The sequence below is a fragment of the Procambarus clarkii genome, chromosome 8 (genome assembly GCF_040958095.1).
Source record: "Procambarus clarkii isolate CNS0578487 chromosome 8, FALCON_Pclarkii_2.0, whole genome shotgun sequence".
Lineage (NCBI taxonomy): Eukaryota > Metazoa > Arthropoda > Malacostraca > Decapoda > Cambaridae > Procambarus > Procambarus clarkii.
Genome location: NC_091157.1, coordinates 3,058,942 through 3,076,154, shown reverse-complemented (window position 1 = coordinate 3,076,154; position 17,213 = coordinate 3,058,942). Strand labels below are relative to the sequence as shown.

The 17,213-nt window shown below is 43.0% G+C and overlaps 1 protein-coding gene across 9 annotated transcripts in view; it reads right to left on the bottom strand.

Moving 5' to 3' along the window:
- Positions 1–2,951: 2,951 nt before the first annotated feature.
- The window catches only part of LOC123759577 (zinc finger protein 271), a 153,126-nt gene continuing 138,864 nt past the window's right edge, over positions 2,952–17,213 (bottom strand). For 7 of the 9 annotated variants that reach the window (XM_069316343.1, XM_069316350.1, XM_069316336.1 and 4 more), the window contains one exon: positions 2,952–16,159. In XM_069316343.1, the coding sequence (XP_069172444.1) occupies positions 11,894–13,528 (1,635 nt within the window). In that variant the 5' untranslated portion in view covers positions 13,529–16,159 and the 3' untranslated portion in view covers positions 2,952–11,893. The remainder of the gene's footprint in view (positions 16,160–17,213) is intronic. The other 2 variants (XM_069316360.1, XM_069316364.1) reach the window with 1 other exon arrangement.

Genomic DNA, 17,213 nt, shown 5'->3' with positions numbered 1-17,213 from the left:
AACCGCGAAATCAGAAGTTGGAGTTCGAGGAAATTGGCGTAATAACCTCGAACGTTCCATTGAAGAATGGACAACGACGAGAAGAGAAAGGACAAAAACAGAGAACAAGGAAGAAACAAAGGCGAAAGAGCAACAGAGCACGTTAAAGAATATCAGGGTCGGGATCAGGGTCAGCAAAGTCAGGGTTAGGGGGCATGGGTAAACTGAGCAAAGACGGAGGGAAGGAAACGGGAGAACAGATCAGAGGTGGGCGGGCAGGGTCCGGAGGAGGAGGAGAGGAGGAGACAACGGAGAGGAGCAGTCAAGGACAGCAGCAGGAAGAGGGGGAGTAGAAAGAGGGGAGCGCACCCCAGCAAGAGCAGCAACCGAAAGGGAAGCAGGGGCCAAAGAAACCTCCATAGCAGGAACAGGGGGCGCAAGCACTGAAACGGGAGGGGAAGGAGCAACAGAGCCAGAAGGAGGAGCTGAGGAAGAAAGCGAAGCCTTCTTACCCGCCGGGGAAGAGGAAGGAGAGGAGCCAGGCCTACGCTTCTGACTTAAAGAGACCGGTGTCCCAGCAACTACGTACCAGGCAACGGATTCCAGTGTCTCAACAGGAGAAGCCGAACGAGAGCACACACGACGGCCGTTAGGAGAGCGATGGACATCCGCCCGCACCGACAGGTGGTGGGGAGAGCCGATAGATGGAGGAAGAGGATAGGAAGGAGGATCGGAGGGGGACGAGGAAGAAGACACAGAAGACACGACAGACCGGGTAGAAGGAAGGGGAACCCCAGACAGAGGACCAGGAGGAGGATCCTTCGGGAGAGAACCCAAAGGAACAGAGGAGGGAGCAGTGGGCACACCAGGGTCCAAGGCCCGGAAACGGTTGTGAGTCTGAGGAAGGCGGGAAGGACGAGGAGAGGAAGAGCGCAACACGCGAGCATAAGAGATATTAGCATAAGGCGGGAGCCGGCGAACCTGGCGCCTCGCCTCAGAAAAAGATAAACGCTCCCGGTGCTTCAGGTTGAGGACGGCCGCCTCAAGCTTGTAATGGACACACGCACGGGAGAAGGTAGGATGGGCCTCACCGCAGTTGAGGCAACGAGCCTGGGGAGAAGTGCACTCAGACTTAGAGTGACCTTCGCCACCACACAAAGGACAGAGAGAGACAGTCCCGGAGCAGCGGAGGGCACCATGCCCAAACCTCCAGCACTTGTTGCAGAGCCGAGGAGAAGGAATGTACTCCTGGACAGAGCACCTGGCACCAGCAAGAATGACAGAGGGTGGAAGGGTCCTACCATCAAAGGTAATCTTCACAACCCGGAGGGGTTGACGGCGACTACCACGAGGGGGACGAGTAAGCGTGTCCACCTGGAGAATAGAATGGCCCTGGGCAGCGAGGATATGTCGAATATCGTCGTGGCAGTCGCGCAGGTCCCGAACACCGGTCGCAACATGGGGCGGGAGCAAAATAGTGCCAACACTGGCATTCAACTGAGCGTTCTTCGAGACCCGAACGGGGGTCTCGCCAAGGCAGGATAAGGCAGCCAAGCGGGAAGCAGCATCCTGAGAAGGAGCAGCAACGACACGTGTACCGAGACGAGTGGGGTTGAAAGTATTGGAGGCATCCACGGAATCAATGAGATGTCGATGGAGGGAGAAATCGTCAGGAGGCGCAGAATCAAGAGGGAGGAGATGAAAATATTTGGCCCACGAAGCGGGACCAAACAAGGCTTGATAGGTAGCAGAACTGGAAGGAATCGAGCGAGGGCGGCCGTGACGAGGACGGCGGTGAGAACCCCCCAGAGAGAGAGGGGTTAAAAGGCGCAGTAGTTACAACTAGAGAAGGAGCCGCGCCAGGGGACGAGGTAGTCACCACTGGGGGCTTGGGGCTCGACCCAACCACAGAGGAGGGAGGGGAGCCAGGGGAAGGAGTCAGAGAGGCCAAAGGAGGAGCAAGGTCGGGGCCCAATGCAGCGGAGGCTACAGAGCCCGGTCTTCCAATACGGACCGACTCGGGGGCTTGGTCGCCCACCCCACGAGCCTGAGAAGGTAAGCCAGAAGCAGCCGAAACAGGGGTTATCATCTTGACGAAAAGAAGAATTCATTCACGAATGTGCCACCACACCCACCATGGAGCCACAATTAGAGGCAGGACACCCAACAAGAAGCTATCGCCGATCTTGTCGGGGCCTCCTAGGGGTGCGTCGTGAGTATAAGCCCCACAAACGCCATCTTAAGAAACCGACAGTCCGTCGAGATCGGGTTCAGTGACGAAAGGGGGATTGACAATAAAAGGTTCCCCTCGCTCTCGACATCGGGTACTACAGTTCTACGGGTGCAAGAGCATACCTCCTCAAGCACCCGGGCGTCAAAATAGAAGAAGTCCAAGGGAAGAACCAGAACGAGCAAAAGGTCGGCAGGAAACGGCAAGCAGATAGGAGAAGAGGGGGGAGAAAAACGAAACAGAAGGAAAAGGAAAAGATGCCCAGCAGAATTGGAGAGGACGGCAGCAGGAGCACAAGGCTAGAAAAGGACAGAGGACTGTCCCAAGGAGCATCACACTCCGGCAGCCGCCCACGAAGCCCCCACACGGCGACAACGAGCTGAGCGGGGAGGGGGTTGTGTGATATAAGTATTCATCCAGAGGGTTGATAAATATCCGTGCAACAGCCTACCCGCCGAAACGTAAAAAACAAACATCTGTTAGCTTTTCTTTTAAAGTATGGCTGGAAAATATCATCAAGGCAAACCTTCGACAACCTGCCAATTTCCTTTCCACTTCAAGGCTACTATTGTTAGTGTCTCTCATGGTAAACCTATGTAAAATCAGAAAAGTCTTTTCAATTGGACGACAGCACGACAAGTGATGTTGGGGGCCACTTGGCTTCACTTCGTTGTTGATCGATAAATATTTGACTGTTAGTCAGGACTTGAGCATTGTTTCTTACAGTTATAAATAAAATAAATAATAATAAATGTTTATTCAGGTAAGGTACATACATACAAGAGATTTTAAAAAATTTGATTAGTTTATAGATAGAGCTAGTTCATACAATGCCTAAAGCCACTATTACGCAAAGCGTTTCGGGCAGGAAAAACATTAATGACTAAAACTTAATACTAATTGAGTATAAAGAATAAAATGTGTTGAGAACAAATAAAAATAAAGATAAAAAAGGGGGGAACATGGCTGAAAAAGCAGCACAAATACAATTAGGTCGACAAACAGCGTTGTTTAAAAATACAGACATGGGTTGACAATAGAGGAGTAAGGTAGGTTACAGGGAATTTAATAGGTAGTGCTTCGTTTTTATCTTAAACTGGTTGAGAGAGGTACAGTCTTTAACATGGTTGGGAAGGTCATTCCACATTCTGGGTCTCTTGATTTGTAGAGCATTTCTAGTTTGATTAAGTCGTACTCTTGGAATATCAAAACTGTATTTATTTCTGGTGTGGTGCTTATGGGTTCTGTTACACCCTTCAATGAAGCTTTTGAGGTCAGGATTGGCATTACAGTTCAGCATTTTATATATGTATAATACACATGAGAGAATGTGCAGTGACTTAATCTCTAACATATTCAGAGATTTGAGTAGGGGTACCGAGTGATATCTGGGGCCAGAGTTGGATATTGTCCTAATAGCAGCTTTGTGTTGAGTAATTAGAGGACGTAAATGATTTTGGGTAGTAGAACCCCAAGCACAAATACCATAGTTGAGGGAGTAATAGAGAGTCACCAGGGCAGGGCGGGGTACATAATATCTGATCTTAGAAAGAATGCCAACAGTTTTTGAACTTTTTTTTTATATATTTAGAATGTGTCCCTGGAAATTCAGCTTGTGGTCAATGAGAATGCTAGGGAATTTGCCATCTATTTTGTTAAAAATTTGGGTATTGTTTATCCTGAGATTTATTTGATTAGAGGATTTATTGCCAAACAGAATATAGAAAGTTTTGTCAATGTTGAGGGTGAGTTTGTTGGCAGTCAAAGATGGACTATATTTAGCTCAGTATTCACTGTGACATTTAGAGCAAGGGGGTCAGGACTGGAGTAAATGAAGGTTGTGTCGTCAGCAAATAGAATTGGTTTGAGGTGTTGGGAGGCATTTGGAAGGTCATTAATGTAGATGAGAAAGAGGAGAGGGCCAAGTATGCTGCCTTGAGGAACACCGATGTTGATGGTTAAGGTGGGAGAAATTGAATTATTCACAGAAACATACTTTAGAAAAGTTAGACTATGAGAGCACTAGACGGTCAACTGCGGTCGTTCTTCTTTATCATAGGTTCAGTTTATTGTTTAGTGGCCAGTATTATTCAGTTTATTGGCCAGTGCGTTGGCATTAGTTCTCATTGAGGAACGAGCAAAAACTAGAAGGATTTAAATCATCCATTAAATTGTTATCTCATACCTTCTGTCCTTTAAATGTCAGTGACTGTGCTTCTGCCATACTTAATTCCCTCAAAAGCGGGCAATTTTCATGATACCTTAAATTATAAAGGCCAAATTTGTGCTGAGTATACAAGTATACGCAAAATTGACCGAGTATATGCAAAATTTAAGGAAAGAAAACAGCACACCCGTTATATTAGAGAAAACGAATTCATTGTTTCGGGAGAATATATGGGGAGGTCAGCCGGTAAATGTAAATGTAACAGCAATGATGTACTAATTACGTATGTCGGAAAATGCACTTATTACATTTAGTATTAAAACGTCCCGTCTATTCGGATAATGGGTTGGAATATAATAACTTTCAAGTTAACACAACTTCAATCCAGGGTTGGTACACCACATGTGAACTCAGCAGTTTAGGCCACCAGTAGTAGGTGACCAGCATGCTCACACTTTCATACATGGACATATGAACACACTCACCCGTCACTATATATAATTATACATTTACAGGAATATACACCGATTTATATTCAAAATTGAACTACACACACAAGAACTTAATAATACTGAAGACATCATGGAATATATGCAGCAATAAATATGACAATTATAATCTACACAAGTAAATAAAAGTTGTGGCTCAGTTATGGATCATATACAATAACCGAGTCATAACAACACCCCAGCCTGGAAATCCACATGACTACACAGGGTGGCCTCCTGAAGGAAGACACTCCGATGGACAGTACAATGACTAGCACAAGGTATACGTGCTGGATACCTGCTGGATGGGGTTCTGGGAGTTCTTTTACTCCCCAAGCTCGGCCCAGGGCCAGGTTTGACTTGAGAGAGCTTGGTCCAACAAGCTGTTGCTTGGAGCTACCCGCAGGCCCACATATCCACGACAGCCCGATTAGTCCAGCACTTCTTGAAGAAAACAATCTAGCTTTCTCTTGATGTCCATGTTTGCTCTGGCAATATTTCTTATACTCACTGAGAGTATGTTGAACAATTGTGGACCACTGATGTTCATACAGTGTTCTCTGATTATGCCTATGGCACCAATGCTGATCACTGGTTCTATTCTGCATTTTCTGTAATTCTGTATATCCCTGTAAAAACACTAGGTGCCTCAGCTCATATGCTAACCCAAAAGGAAGGAAAAAATACAAGCCACCAACACAAGCCCAACTATATACAGGAGATGTCTCACCATGAGAGAGAGACAGTTAAGAGGGAGTAGCTAAATGAAGTTTACAAGAAGCATTCTAACCACTGCACTGCATTATAATATGACACCCCCCTATGGTGCACCAGAAAAAATTATTTGTTATTACAAAATTTTTCAATATCCTCTCCTGGCAACACATGGTTATAAAATGCAAACAAATACCGCACGATGTTTTTTGCCGCAATGGTGTCCACAAAAATCAGTGCTGAATGTAATGAAAAACTATTGTCTTGGTGAGACCCAGAGGCTCCCATCAGCTATCCAGGCTGATATGGATATATTAAACTTTGGCATCATTCAGTGTATTCACCTATTTGTGCTTATGGGGGTTGAGCTCTGCTCTTTTGGCCCGCCTCTCAACTGTCAATCAATTAACTGTTACTACAGTATAACTACTTATCGGAAATTCCGACACCATTTAATATTACATGCAATATGCAGATAATATTGCTGCCGTTGTATACACAAGTTACCCTTAGAAAATGTAGCTTGTAGTGGAATTTTCCGTCAATAGAAAATGGGATATCATTGCCACATAGTACAATAAATTCACCAGCTATTCTGTTGGGAATTATTCTTAAATACATTAGTTTTTGGACTTTTAATATCATAAAAACATCTCATTTGAATTAACTTAATCATCAGTATCAAAATAGTAAATGTGACCCTTCTATCAGTTACTGATATCTGGACAAAGTGAGCCAGGAGCATCAGTGTAGGGAAAGGTCAGCCATTGTTTGTTAAGACCAGAGTCGCTGGAGCGAGTTCAGCTCCTATAATTTTTCTTGGACGAAGTGTTATGGAGGTCAAAGTGTTCTACCATCATCAACACGCTGTCAACAACCACAAGGGAAGTGTCTTTGCAAAACCTGTTTATCTAATCATTTCTGGCCAGTTAATGTTAGGTAGATATTGGGCGAACCGGTTAGAATACAAACAATCGACTCAACCCAGGTAATTAAGCCTTGGTCCATATTATCTAATATACAGTGTTTTCTCTGATATAGCTGTCATATATTAGGATTCCGGCTTTACAGCTAGTGCCCTTTGACAGGAACAAGAAGAGGAAGCATGACTTGGTATATCGGTTACTAGGGTGATGGAAGCTAGCCTCACACAAGGATAATTTGGTGTCTACATCCTAGTTATACCTGGTGGTCTAAGCCTGCTGTACAATAAGATAAGGAACCTCCTCAATGTATACTAATATATGTAGTTTAATACTGTAGTTTGAGTGACTGCATATATATAAATTTAATATAAACCCCCCTAATGTGTAGGGATTGATTTGTGAGATTATTGCAGAAATACAGTCGACTTAACATCATACAAATTGCTATCGAAATATATAAATTAACGTAAATATAAATTCCATATAAATTCATATAAATTAAATATATATAAATCTCACAAGGCAGTCCCCACACTACTATTTTTTTCCCTCCACCCCCCCCCCCCCCCTCCAGGAAGCAGCTTGAAGCAGCTGTCTAACTCCCAGGTACCTATTTACTGCTAGATGAACAGGTACATCAGGGTAAAGGAAACTCTACTCATCTGTCTCCGCCGGGTGCGAGGATCAAACCCCGGTCCCTAGGTCCACGAGTCTAGAGCGCTGTCCACTCGGCCACCCAGCCCTTTAGTGTGTGTTAGTATTAGTGTTAGTGTTAGTGAGTACGGAGTTCTAAGCCTACTGGGGGATCATGAGCCAGAGTCTTGCCCCCCCCCCCCTTCAGAGAGGTACGAGGAGCAATGGTCTATAGAAATGCACATGTGATTTGGAGCATTCTATATCTCCCATCAATTGGAACAGGCACCCAGAAAGGTAAGCGCCTCAAAACAAACCCCCCCTATTCTGGTTAAAACGACAAAAATAGACTAATGAGTGGACAGAACTCCCCAAATGAAAATGCAAAGACTCGAGGAGAAAATCGAACCAGTCTCACAATGGACAGGACCGATCTGCTAAAAGAGGCAGAGTCGCAGGAAAACCTCCGGGTTCGGACACTGTGCAAGCAGCGCCTGAAACCAAGACTGGGCTGGCCACCATGGGGCCAGAAGGACTACTCTCCTCCTGGTAAATCTCCAAGTAAGCCAGGACCTGGAGCAACAGCTGAATTGGGGAAGAGAGGTACAGGAACCCCCACCTCGACCAGTCATGCTGAAAGGCATCGACCCCGACAGCCTCACAGTCGGGGAAGGGCGCCAAATATTCTGGAAGACGCCTCGACCATGCCGACGTGAAGAGGTCCACCTCCGGGCGCCCGAACGTCTGGCAGAGCCAACTGAACAAGTCGGCGTCTATCGTCCATTCCATGGACAGGTAAATGAACCGGGACAGGCCATCTGCCAGGATGTTTGACACCCCCAGACGTGAACCGCCAGGAGAGCCAAACCCTGAGAACTCAGCAGACAAGTCACCCGAAGCAACCAACCCCAAAGAGCCAAGGACCGCATTGAAACCCCTTCGGTTTAGACAATGAACCACCAGGGAGCAGTCCAAATGGAGCCTGATCGTTGATGCGCGGGCGACCCAAACCCTCCAAAGTGCAGACTACACCGACGCAAGGCCCCCAGAGGTCGAACCCAGGGATTGCGAGAGAGGCGGAAGGGACGTCCCCGAAGAAACCAGAAGTCGACGAAGCCAAACTCGACCTGGCGGGTAGAGCAGTATCGGAAAGTTCAGGCTCCCACACAAACCCTCGAGCAACTGCAGGGTGACCCAGGAACCCCCCTGAAACCGGCACTTGCAGGACTGCAGCCAAAGGAATGACTCCGGAGGAAGAGACCAGGAAGCAGACAGAGAGTTCCCACACAAGACCCAGCCAGGTCTGAACCTGGGAGGGAACCAGATGGGACTTCCGCCAGTTAACCAGCAACCTGAACTCATCTAGCTGCGAAAGAACCAGATCCCTGGCGAGCAGACATACGGACCGACTGGGAGCCCAGACCAGCCAGACATCGAGGTAGGCCACCGTCCGAACACCTAAGAGAAACAGATGGGCCACAACGACCAAAGTCGCGAGGAGCCAGGTTCAACCCGAATGGGAGACAATGAAAGCGGTAACTGTGAAGCCCCAAAACAAAACTGAGCCAGTCCCTGAACCCCGGATGAATAGGGATATGCCAATACACGTCCTTGAAGTCCAGGGACACCATCCAAGGGTCCCGCTCCAACAGAAGCCGGACCTGGGACAGCGTGGTCATCTGAAAGGAGGGGCAAGAAACCCAAGGGTTCAGATGAGTAAAGTCCAGAATGAACAGCAGGTCCACATAGTCCTGTTTGGGACCTGATGGTTTGGGATGGGGTTCCTGCCTGGAAACTGGCAGGAAACCCATCTGAGGGACGTCGTCACTTTAACCATGCTCAAGCGCACCCATTCTGAGACGACCCGACAGAGTGCAGGAGAAGAGGCCTGCTCCCTTCAGCCCCAAACCCCCCCGAAAAAGGAGGGGCCACCCAACACCACTGCAGGCCGCGGGAAATGACCCAAAACGCCCACAAATTGTGAGACTAGGCATGAGCAAACAGAGCAAGCCACGCCCACATCACCCAGTCAATGGGGCAAACTGCAAAAGGGCCGACGCCCCTAATGAGAACCTGACCTGCGCACAGAACGATCTCGGTGCCGACCAGACGCAGACAGCACTGAAAGCAGTGCCGGCCCCGAACCTGGCAGCTGGGGCCCACCTTGATGAGCAGAACCTTGAACCCTGGCACGACCTTGCTATAAGGAACCACCCCTCCCCTGGGACCCCCTGAGAACCAACAAGTTGGACATCGGACGATAGCGGGAAGAAGCCACCTGCAGAAACTGCTCCACCCCAGAGTCCCCAAACACCAATTGGACAAAAGGTGAAAGACAATCTAAGAGCCAGGGCCCAAGCAGATGCCAAAGAGGAAGCGAGCACAACCTGCTGACATGCGAGACACACAGCAAAATATAGCGACACCACATCCCACAGGATCGGCACAAACAGCTTCAGAAGCACAGATGACGCATGAGCAGTCAAGACCAAGGCACCAGACCTGGGAACAGCCCCAAGCGTCTCAACATCCTCCGTATGCCAATCCAAAGACAGCTCCAGTTAAGAAAGAAATGCAGGGCCAAAGCCAACAGGCCACACCAGGCAGACCCCCACCAGGCAAAACAAAACAAAAACAAGAAAACCCCCCCCACCTCAAAAGCACAAACTCTCCAGGGGAACAGAACCAGACGCTATGCGTATATCAGACAGCTGCACAGTACCCCGCGCCCCAGCCAGCATCGAAACTACCTCCTACCCAAGGGCAAACAGGAGTAAGAACCACCCTAGCAGGCCCCCCTAAGGGTGGGTCATCGAGCAGCAACCGAACCTCATGGAGGTAGTCTCCTGAATGGCTCATGGAAGAGAACCCAAAGCCACAAAGGAAAGGTAGCCCCTAGGTGCATGCAGTCCCAGTACTCTTGTGTTACTCCTGGCTTGCACACCACCAACACAGAACATCACCGCCGCTATGCAGCACTGCTCAGAAGATGGAGCTCGCAGAGTCGATCGAATGCCACCAACACAGCAGCCTTCTGAACTGAGGAGAGTAGCCAGCGTGGAGGTCTGGGGACCCCCCTGTCCCCCTCCAGGGGAAGAGGGGGGGTGTCAAATATTTCCGACACCTCAAATACTAACGATTAGATAGAAATATTGTGTTAGGAAATTAAATCTACTAATATTACTAATTCATAGTGTAGGTAAGCCAAAACCTTTCTACTATCCATGGCTGCTGTTACGTCAGCCACTCCACCTCACAAGGTGGAGAATTTTTTATCTAAGTCTAATTAAACCCAATCTAACCTTTGCTTAATTTGCGAGGTAATTCAGATTGGAAATTGATTTAAATAATTTAAAACAAAGTATACCTTCATCTCAAAGCGGAAATTTCCACAGCCGCGATCAGCTGATTCCCGGTTGGTATAAAAGTCACGACACGTATTCCAATTTACGTATACATATGCGTTTTTTAACTATTGACACTTTGGTCCAATAATAATAACAGTGGAAAATTGTATACCGATATTTGAAGTGAATCATTAAGACGTAAAGCGACGTCGGTAATGTGTTGTTAGATAATAGGACGAAGTAGAATCTCGTGACTTATATTCCGGAGCCTTGTGCCGAAAGAGGAGGTAGTGGGCGCGCCAAAAATTGGCTCTCCAAGAACCATAACGGCAATATCCTCGTGAAGCCAACGAATTAGCATCGTGTTAATTTGGGAACTTCCGTGCAATTACGACTCTCAGACGTTGATGCTAGCTTCATCCAATACAGGGGACGTTATGTCCAGTCGGTAAACTACTATCTACAGGTTTTTTTATGGCCATAATAACTTTTAGATTGTCCAGCCGTTAGTATGTATGACCACCAAATAACATGACTAAGTTTAATTCCAAGACCAGTTGATCCCTTTCATAGAGTTAGAGTAATTTAAGCTAATCTCCATAGAAGTTATATTGTATATTCTCCACAGCATGGAGGGATACCAACAGGAGCTTGTCACCTCAACTTATTCTTCACGTGTCTATGACACCATCGTGTTGAGACTAGGAATAGACTGATATTGGGAGTCTGTCAGACACACCTCTAATGATTGGCTTGACAGCCTAGCCATTGCTATCACATTTGTTATATTTGTAGTTAGTTACTAACCCTATAACAAATTATTTATTCATAAATGTTTATGTTGAAGATTTCACTATAATTGAACATAAGGTTGATTTACCATTAATAAGTCTTCCTCAAATTTTTTTTTGGAGAAGTGGAAATACCTGACAAATAACCAAAATTAATACAGTCCACTCATACAGTCCATTTATCATCTATTAATACTAAGAAATACTTGTTAGGAATTCCCCACAGGAGGGTTGTGCAGACAGATGCGCGGCGGTTGTGGTGACATCATGCTTGTCTGTTTGTTTTTGATTAGGGAGTTTTGCTTGTTAGATCGGCTTTCGGTTTGCAATTTTTATAGATGGGTTTCTACAAAAAAGTCCTGGTAGATGGCAGACATGGATTGCTTCCAATTACACGGGGTTGTCTATAGGCCATTGTTCCTTGTGCCTCTTCTTGAGGGGGGGAGCCAGGTTTTGGCTCTGGTACCCAGCAGGCCTAAAACTCCATCGATTGACTGTTGTCACAATCTAATATATGCACATCAGCCTGGTATAGCTCCGGGAAGCCAAAGGAGCTTTTCACAGAAAATATTTTCGTATCTTCTGCTCCTCAGTCCATGCCAGATGATATTTCTGTTTCTATGATGTATGAATTCTCTCTCTTGTATGAATCTTCATGTGTTTTTTTATGCATGATTTCTGTGAAAATCCTTTTAGACACACTGAACAATGATTTGGGTTCTTCCCTGTATGAATCCTCAAGTGAACTATTAGATCTGATTTCTGTTTAAAGTCTTTTAGACAAACTGAACACTTAAATGGTTTCTCTCCTGTATGACTTCTCATGTGAACTATTAGAGATGATTTATTTTGAAAGTCTTTTACACAAACTGAACAATTATATGGTTTCTCCCCTGTATGACTACTCATGTGATACATTAGCTGTGATTTATATGAAAAGTCTTTTAGACACACTGAACAATGATATGGTTTCTCACCTGTATGAATCCTCAAGTGAACTATTAAAGCCGATTTGTGTGAAAAGTCTTTTAGACACACTGAACAATGATATGGTTTCTCACCTGTATGAATCCTCGAGTGAACTATTAGATCTGATTTCTGTGAAAAGTCTTTTAGACAAATTGAACACTTAAATGGTTTCTCCATTGTATGACTCGTCAAGTGATAGATTAGATTTGACTTCTGTTTAAAGTCTTTTAGACAAACTGCACACTTAAATGGTTTCTCCCCTGTATGACTTCTCATGTGATTGATTAGAATTGATTTCCGTGAAAAGTCTTTTAGACACTCTGAACATTGATATAGTTTCTCTCCTGTATGACTCCTCATGTGAACTGTTAGTTGAGATCTATGTGAAAAATCTTTTAGACACACTGAACAACGATACGGTTTTTCTCCTGTGTGACTCCTCATGTGAACTGTTAGTTGAGATTTCTGTTTAAAGTCTTTTAGACACTCTGAACAATGATATGGTTTCTCTCCTGTATGAATCCTCATGTGATCTATTAAAAGTGATTTCCTTGAAAAGTCTTTTAGACACACTGAACAATGATATAGTTTCTCTCCTGCATGACTCCTCATGTGAACTGTTAGTTGAGATCTATGTGAAAAATCTTTTAGACACACTGAACAATGATACGGTTTCTCTCCTGTGTGACTCCTCATGTGAACTGTTAGTTGAGATTTTTGTTTAAAGTCTTTTAGACACTCTGAACAATGATATGGTTTCTCACCTGTATGAATCCTCATGTGAACTATTAGATCTGATTTCTGTGGAAAGGCTTTTAGACAGTCTGAACAATGATATAGTTTCTCTCCTGTATGAATCCTCATGTGATTGATTAGATGTGACTTCCGTGAAAAATCTTTTAAACACTCTGAACAATGATATGGTTTCTCTCCTGTATGAATCCTTATGTGATCTATTAGAAGTGATTTCCTTGAAAAGTCTTTTACACACACTGAACAATGATATAGTTTCTCTCCTGTATGACTCCTCATGTGAACTGTTAGTTGAGATCTATGTGAAAAATCTTTTAGACACACTGAACAATGATACGGTTTCTCTCCTGTGTGACTCCTCATGTGAATTGTTAGTTGAGATTTCTGTTTAAAGTCTTTTAGACACTCTGAACAATGATATGGTTTCTCACCTGTATGAATCCTCATGTGAACTGTTAGATATGATTTGCTTGATAAGTGTTTTAGACACACCGAGCAGTGATATGGCTTCTCTTCGGAATAAGTGCTCATATTTAACGTTTGATATTTCTGAAAGTAGTTTTAGACAATGAATCTTCAATACTGACTTTGTTATTTATAAATACTTGTACTGTATGCTGTTATATGACGTATTTTTATAGTATTTCTGAACATTCAATACTGATGTTTTTCATATGAAGACACTTTTGTACAGTTTACTTGAATGCTAAGATCTGAAAAGTTCTTTGATGCAAAAACTTATTATTATTTATCTCCTGAATAAACACTTGTTTGCTTTATAAATATTACTGAAAAGTTTAAATAACATGTTTGTGATGTGTACAGTATTGATGATGTGGTTTTTTATCTGCATGAATTTCATATATTCATAAATCAAATGTTGTTAAGGATGCTAAACATTTGGATAGTGGGACACAAAACTTATGTGCTACAACCCTGACAGGCAGCACAGAGCAAACAAATTATAAAGTGTCATCTATGCTGTCAATAGATGGTAATGAAGATCAAATAAGCTTCTGGAAATATCCCATTCTCTTTGGCAGGAATTTAAAGCAAACAAATTGTTTGTCAAAACATAAAAGAGAATGGAAAATTGGACAATACAAAAGCCACTGGTGTTACTGATGCATAAATACTGAGAAAATATTGTGCTTATTATATAATAAAATATTCTAGCCTAAAAACATTCTGTACAACATTTCCCGAGAATTCGCGAGTGAAAAAGCTTACATAAAAATGCACTCTTCCACATGAAGCTAACAGCATAAAATTAGTGTATACATAGCTCTGTAAACATTCCAAACAAATCCTGTGGCAAGTTAATTTTTTGTTAACTTTTCATGATCTTACCTGATGATCTTACTTTACATGTCTTTTGCATCGCTTCTGAAGAAACACACATACTTTATTGCAATGAAGAATGTCTTATTATAAATACAGCCACAGCACATGGGTTAAATTCAATGAACCCTTAAGTGTAAATGTGTATGTGATTTTTACAAGAATATATGTATCGAAAGTACAATTTACGTTCTGTTATTTATTAATCCGCTATTCCTTGAAGTAAGAAAACACATTCTGATCATTAGGAACACTGATATCTTATTTGGATAGCCCTCACAAATGAGTAAGTAAAGTTGATGCAAAACTTAATAGACTAATAGCTCTAACATGCACATCATAGAAATCCTTGAAAGAGTGCTAAGATGATCACAAAATACATGAAATCACAGCATCTGCATAACCCTAGGCCACATGAGTTCAGAACAGGGTGTTCCTACCTCTCACAATTACTAGACCACTATAACAAGGCATTAGATGCCATGGAAGAAACAAAACGCTTATGTAATGTACACAGATTTCAACAAAGCTTTCGGAAATGAGACCATTGTGTTAATACACACAAAATGTGCACCAAAGGAATTACAGGGAAAGTAAGAGATGAATCTTTAACTTCCTAACAACCAGAACACAGTATAATAGTCAACAAAGGAAAATTTGAATCATCCACCATGAAAAACTCAGTTCCTCGATATACTGTGATTGCTCCGATACTTTTCCTTATCCTTATATCATAGACAAGGATACAATCTATGGTACTTTATCATCCTTTGCAGATGACACTAGAATTTTTATTCGAGTTGACAATATAGATATACAGCAAACCTCCAATCCAATGTTAATAAAATCTTTCAATGGGTCACAGAAAATAACATGATGTTTAATGAGGATAAGTTCCAATTAGCGTACTATGGAAAAAATTTAAAACATCAAAGAGGCCACATACAAAACACAGCCAAACCAGACTATTGAAAGAAAAGACATTACTAAAGACTACCGGTTGATCATACCAGGGAACAGTGATCCACTTATCTTAATCAGGTACTCAACAGGTAAGCAGCCCTAAGAGCTTCAAGAGTAAATTACGTGTCCAAGATAAGAATCAATATTTACTATACAGTACTGGGTACTGTGAATAGATTTTTTTGTTTAAGAATTCCCTGCCAACAATTAAAATAGCACATACAGTAGAAAAGTGTGTTTAGTTTTAAAATGAAAAATATTTATATTAAATTTTAGTACAGTAACAAAAACAGAAAAATTTATCTTGTTAAAATATTTAATTTACATAACCTTAATAGTTTCTCAGAAAATAAAACTATTAAATATTAAAAACATCTATTACACTAAAACACAATATATAATGAGATTATAAAATCAATTATACCATAGACCACATTTACCTTTACAAATACATTTGTATTTAAAAACATATTTACATTGTCACCATAATGCATGAAATGTTGGATGTACAGTGTACATTATATATCATACATTGCATGTACGGTGATTCAGATGAAAGTGATATGTAATATTATATTTCCCATCAGATTTAAGTGTGCTTGCTGCAGAGTGATAAGGCAGCACACATTATTTGAAGGAGCCAAATAAACATTCATTCACAGGATGTTGAGAAAATTAATGTAATAATCAGGATGTTGAAATGGGCTCAATCAAAGTCTTACCCTTGTGCATGTGGTACTTCTGACACTGTAACGAGTTTCATGATACTGCTGATGACACCATGTACACAGTATTTCTGACACATGAGCTCTAATGGTCTTGGCACAGCAAGTGTAATTTTTCTTCTGACCTAAGGACCTGCAAAAGAAAAGATTGAGTGATTATCAGGTTTTTATTTAAACCTTATAGAGTGCAAATTAAATATATACAGTAGAACCTCGAGTGACGAACGCCTCAAATGGCAAGCATTTTGGGTAACGAGCGCCCCGATTGCTGACAATTCGTCTTGTTTGGTGTGCACTCGTTTGGATAATGACAACACCACATGGTGGGGTTGCGCTGCTTCTCACACATTCTTGGATGCCTCCGACGATGCAAATGAAGTATATTTTTTTTGTTTAAAGATGCTAATGATGTTGGGATGTAAAGGGGGTAACTGCTGTGATGTTGCAAAGCACTGACTTTTTTGTAGAAAAAAGAAGTGAAATTAAAAAAACAAAAAACAAAAAAAAAAAAATGTCAAAAAGATTTGTTTGGTGTTCGGCAGGTAGGCTGCTTCATGTTTCCTAAAAAAAAAAAAAAAAAAAAAAAGTAGGGTAAACAATTTGAAAAACAGATAAATGCCATAAAGGTTCATTCAGTGTTTGGCAGGTAGGCTGCTCCATTATTGATAAATAAATGAAAAATACAAAACAAATTGAACACATTTGAAACAAAGAAAGATTGTCGTAATGGAGCCTCGTATCCGCCAAACACAGCACGAACCTTAACCCCTTAACTGCGTTGCCCCCAAATGTGACACCCCCGCAGTGCACAGGAAATAAATTCTCTGGAAAAAATTCTTTTTTCTTTTTAAAGTGTCAAAAACCCTTCCCTCAGTATGGGTAAGTCGAAATTGTACTTACTTTGGCTGCTATGGGGTCCGGAAGTTGGGGCGTGACGTCATCATTCCCTGTGCGCCCGTGCCATAAGCTCTCGGGGGCGGTGGGGCGCTCGGGGCGGGGTGCGCAAATTGCCGCGAATATATTTTCGTTCATTTTTTGCGCACCTTTCCAAATACATTTTCATTATTTTTATGTGCCAATCCAATGTATAATGAACACGTACACTATAATATCGCAGTACAACATCCGTACTGTCCGTAGACACTGTGTTACGTGCATGAAACTTGTGTACACATATGCAGCACATA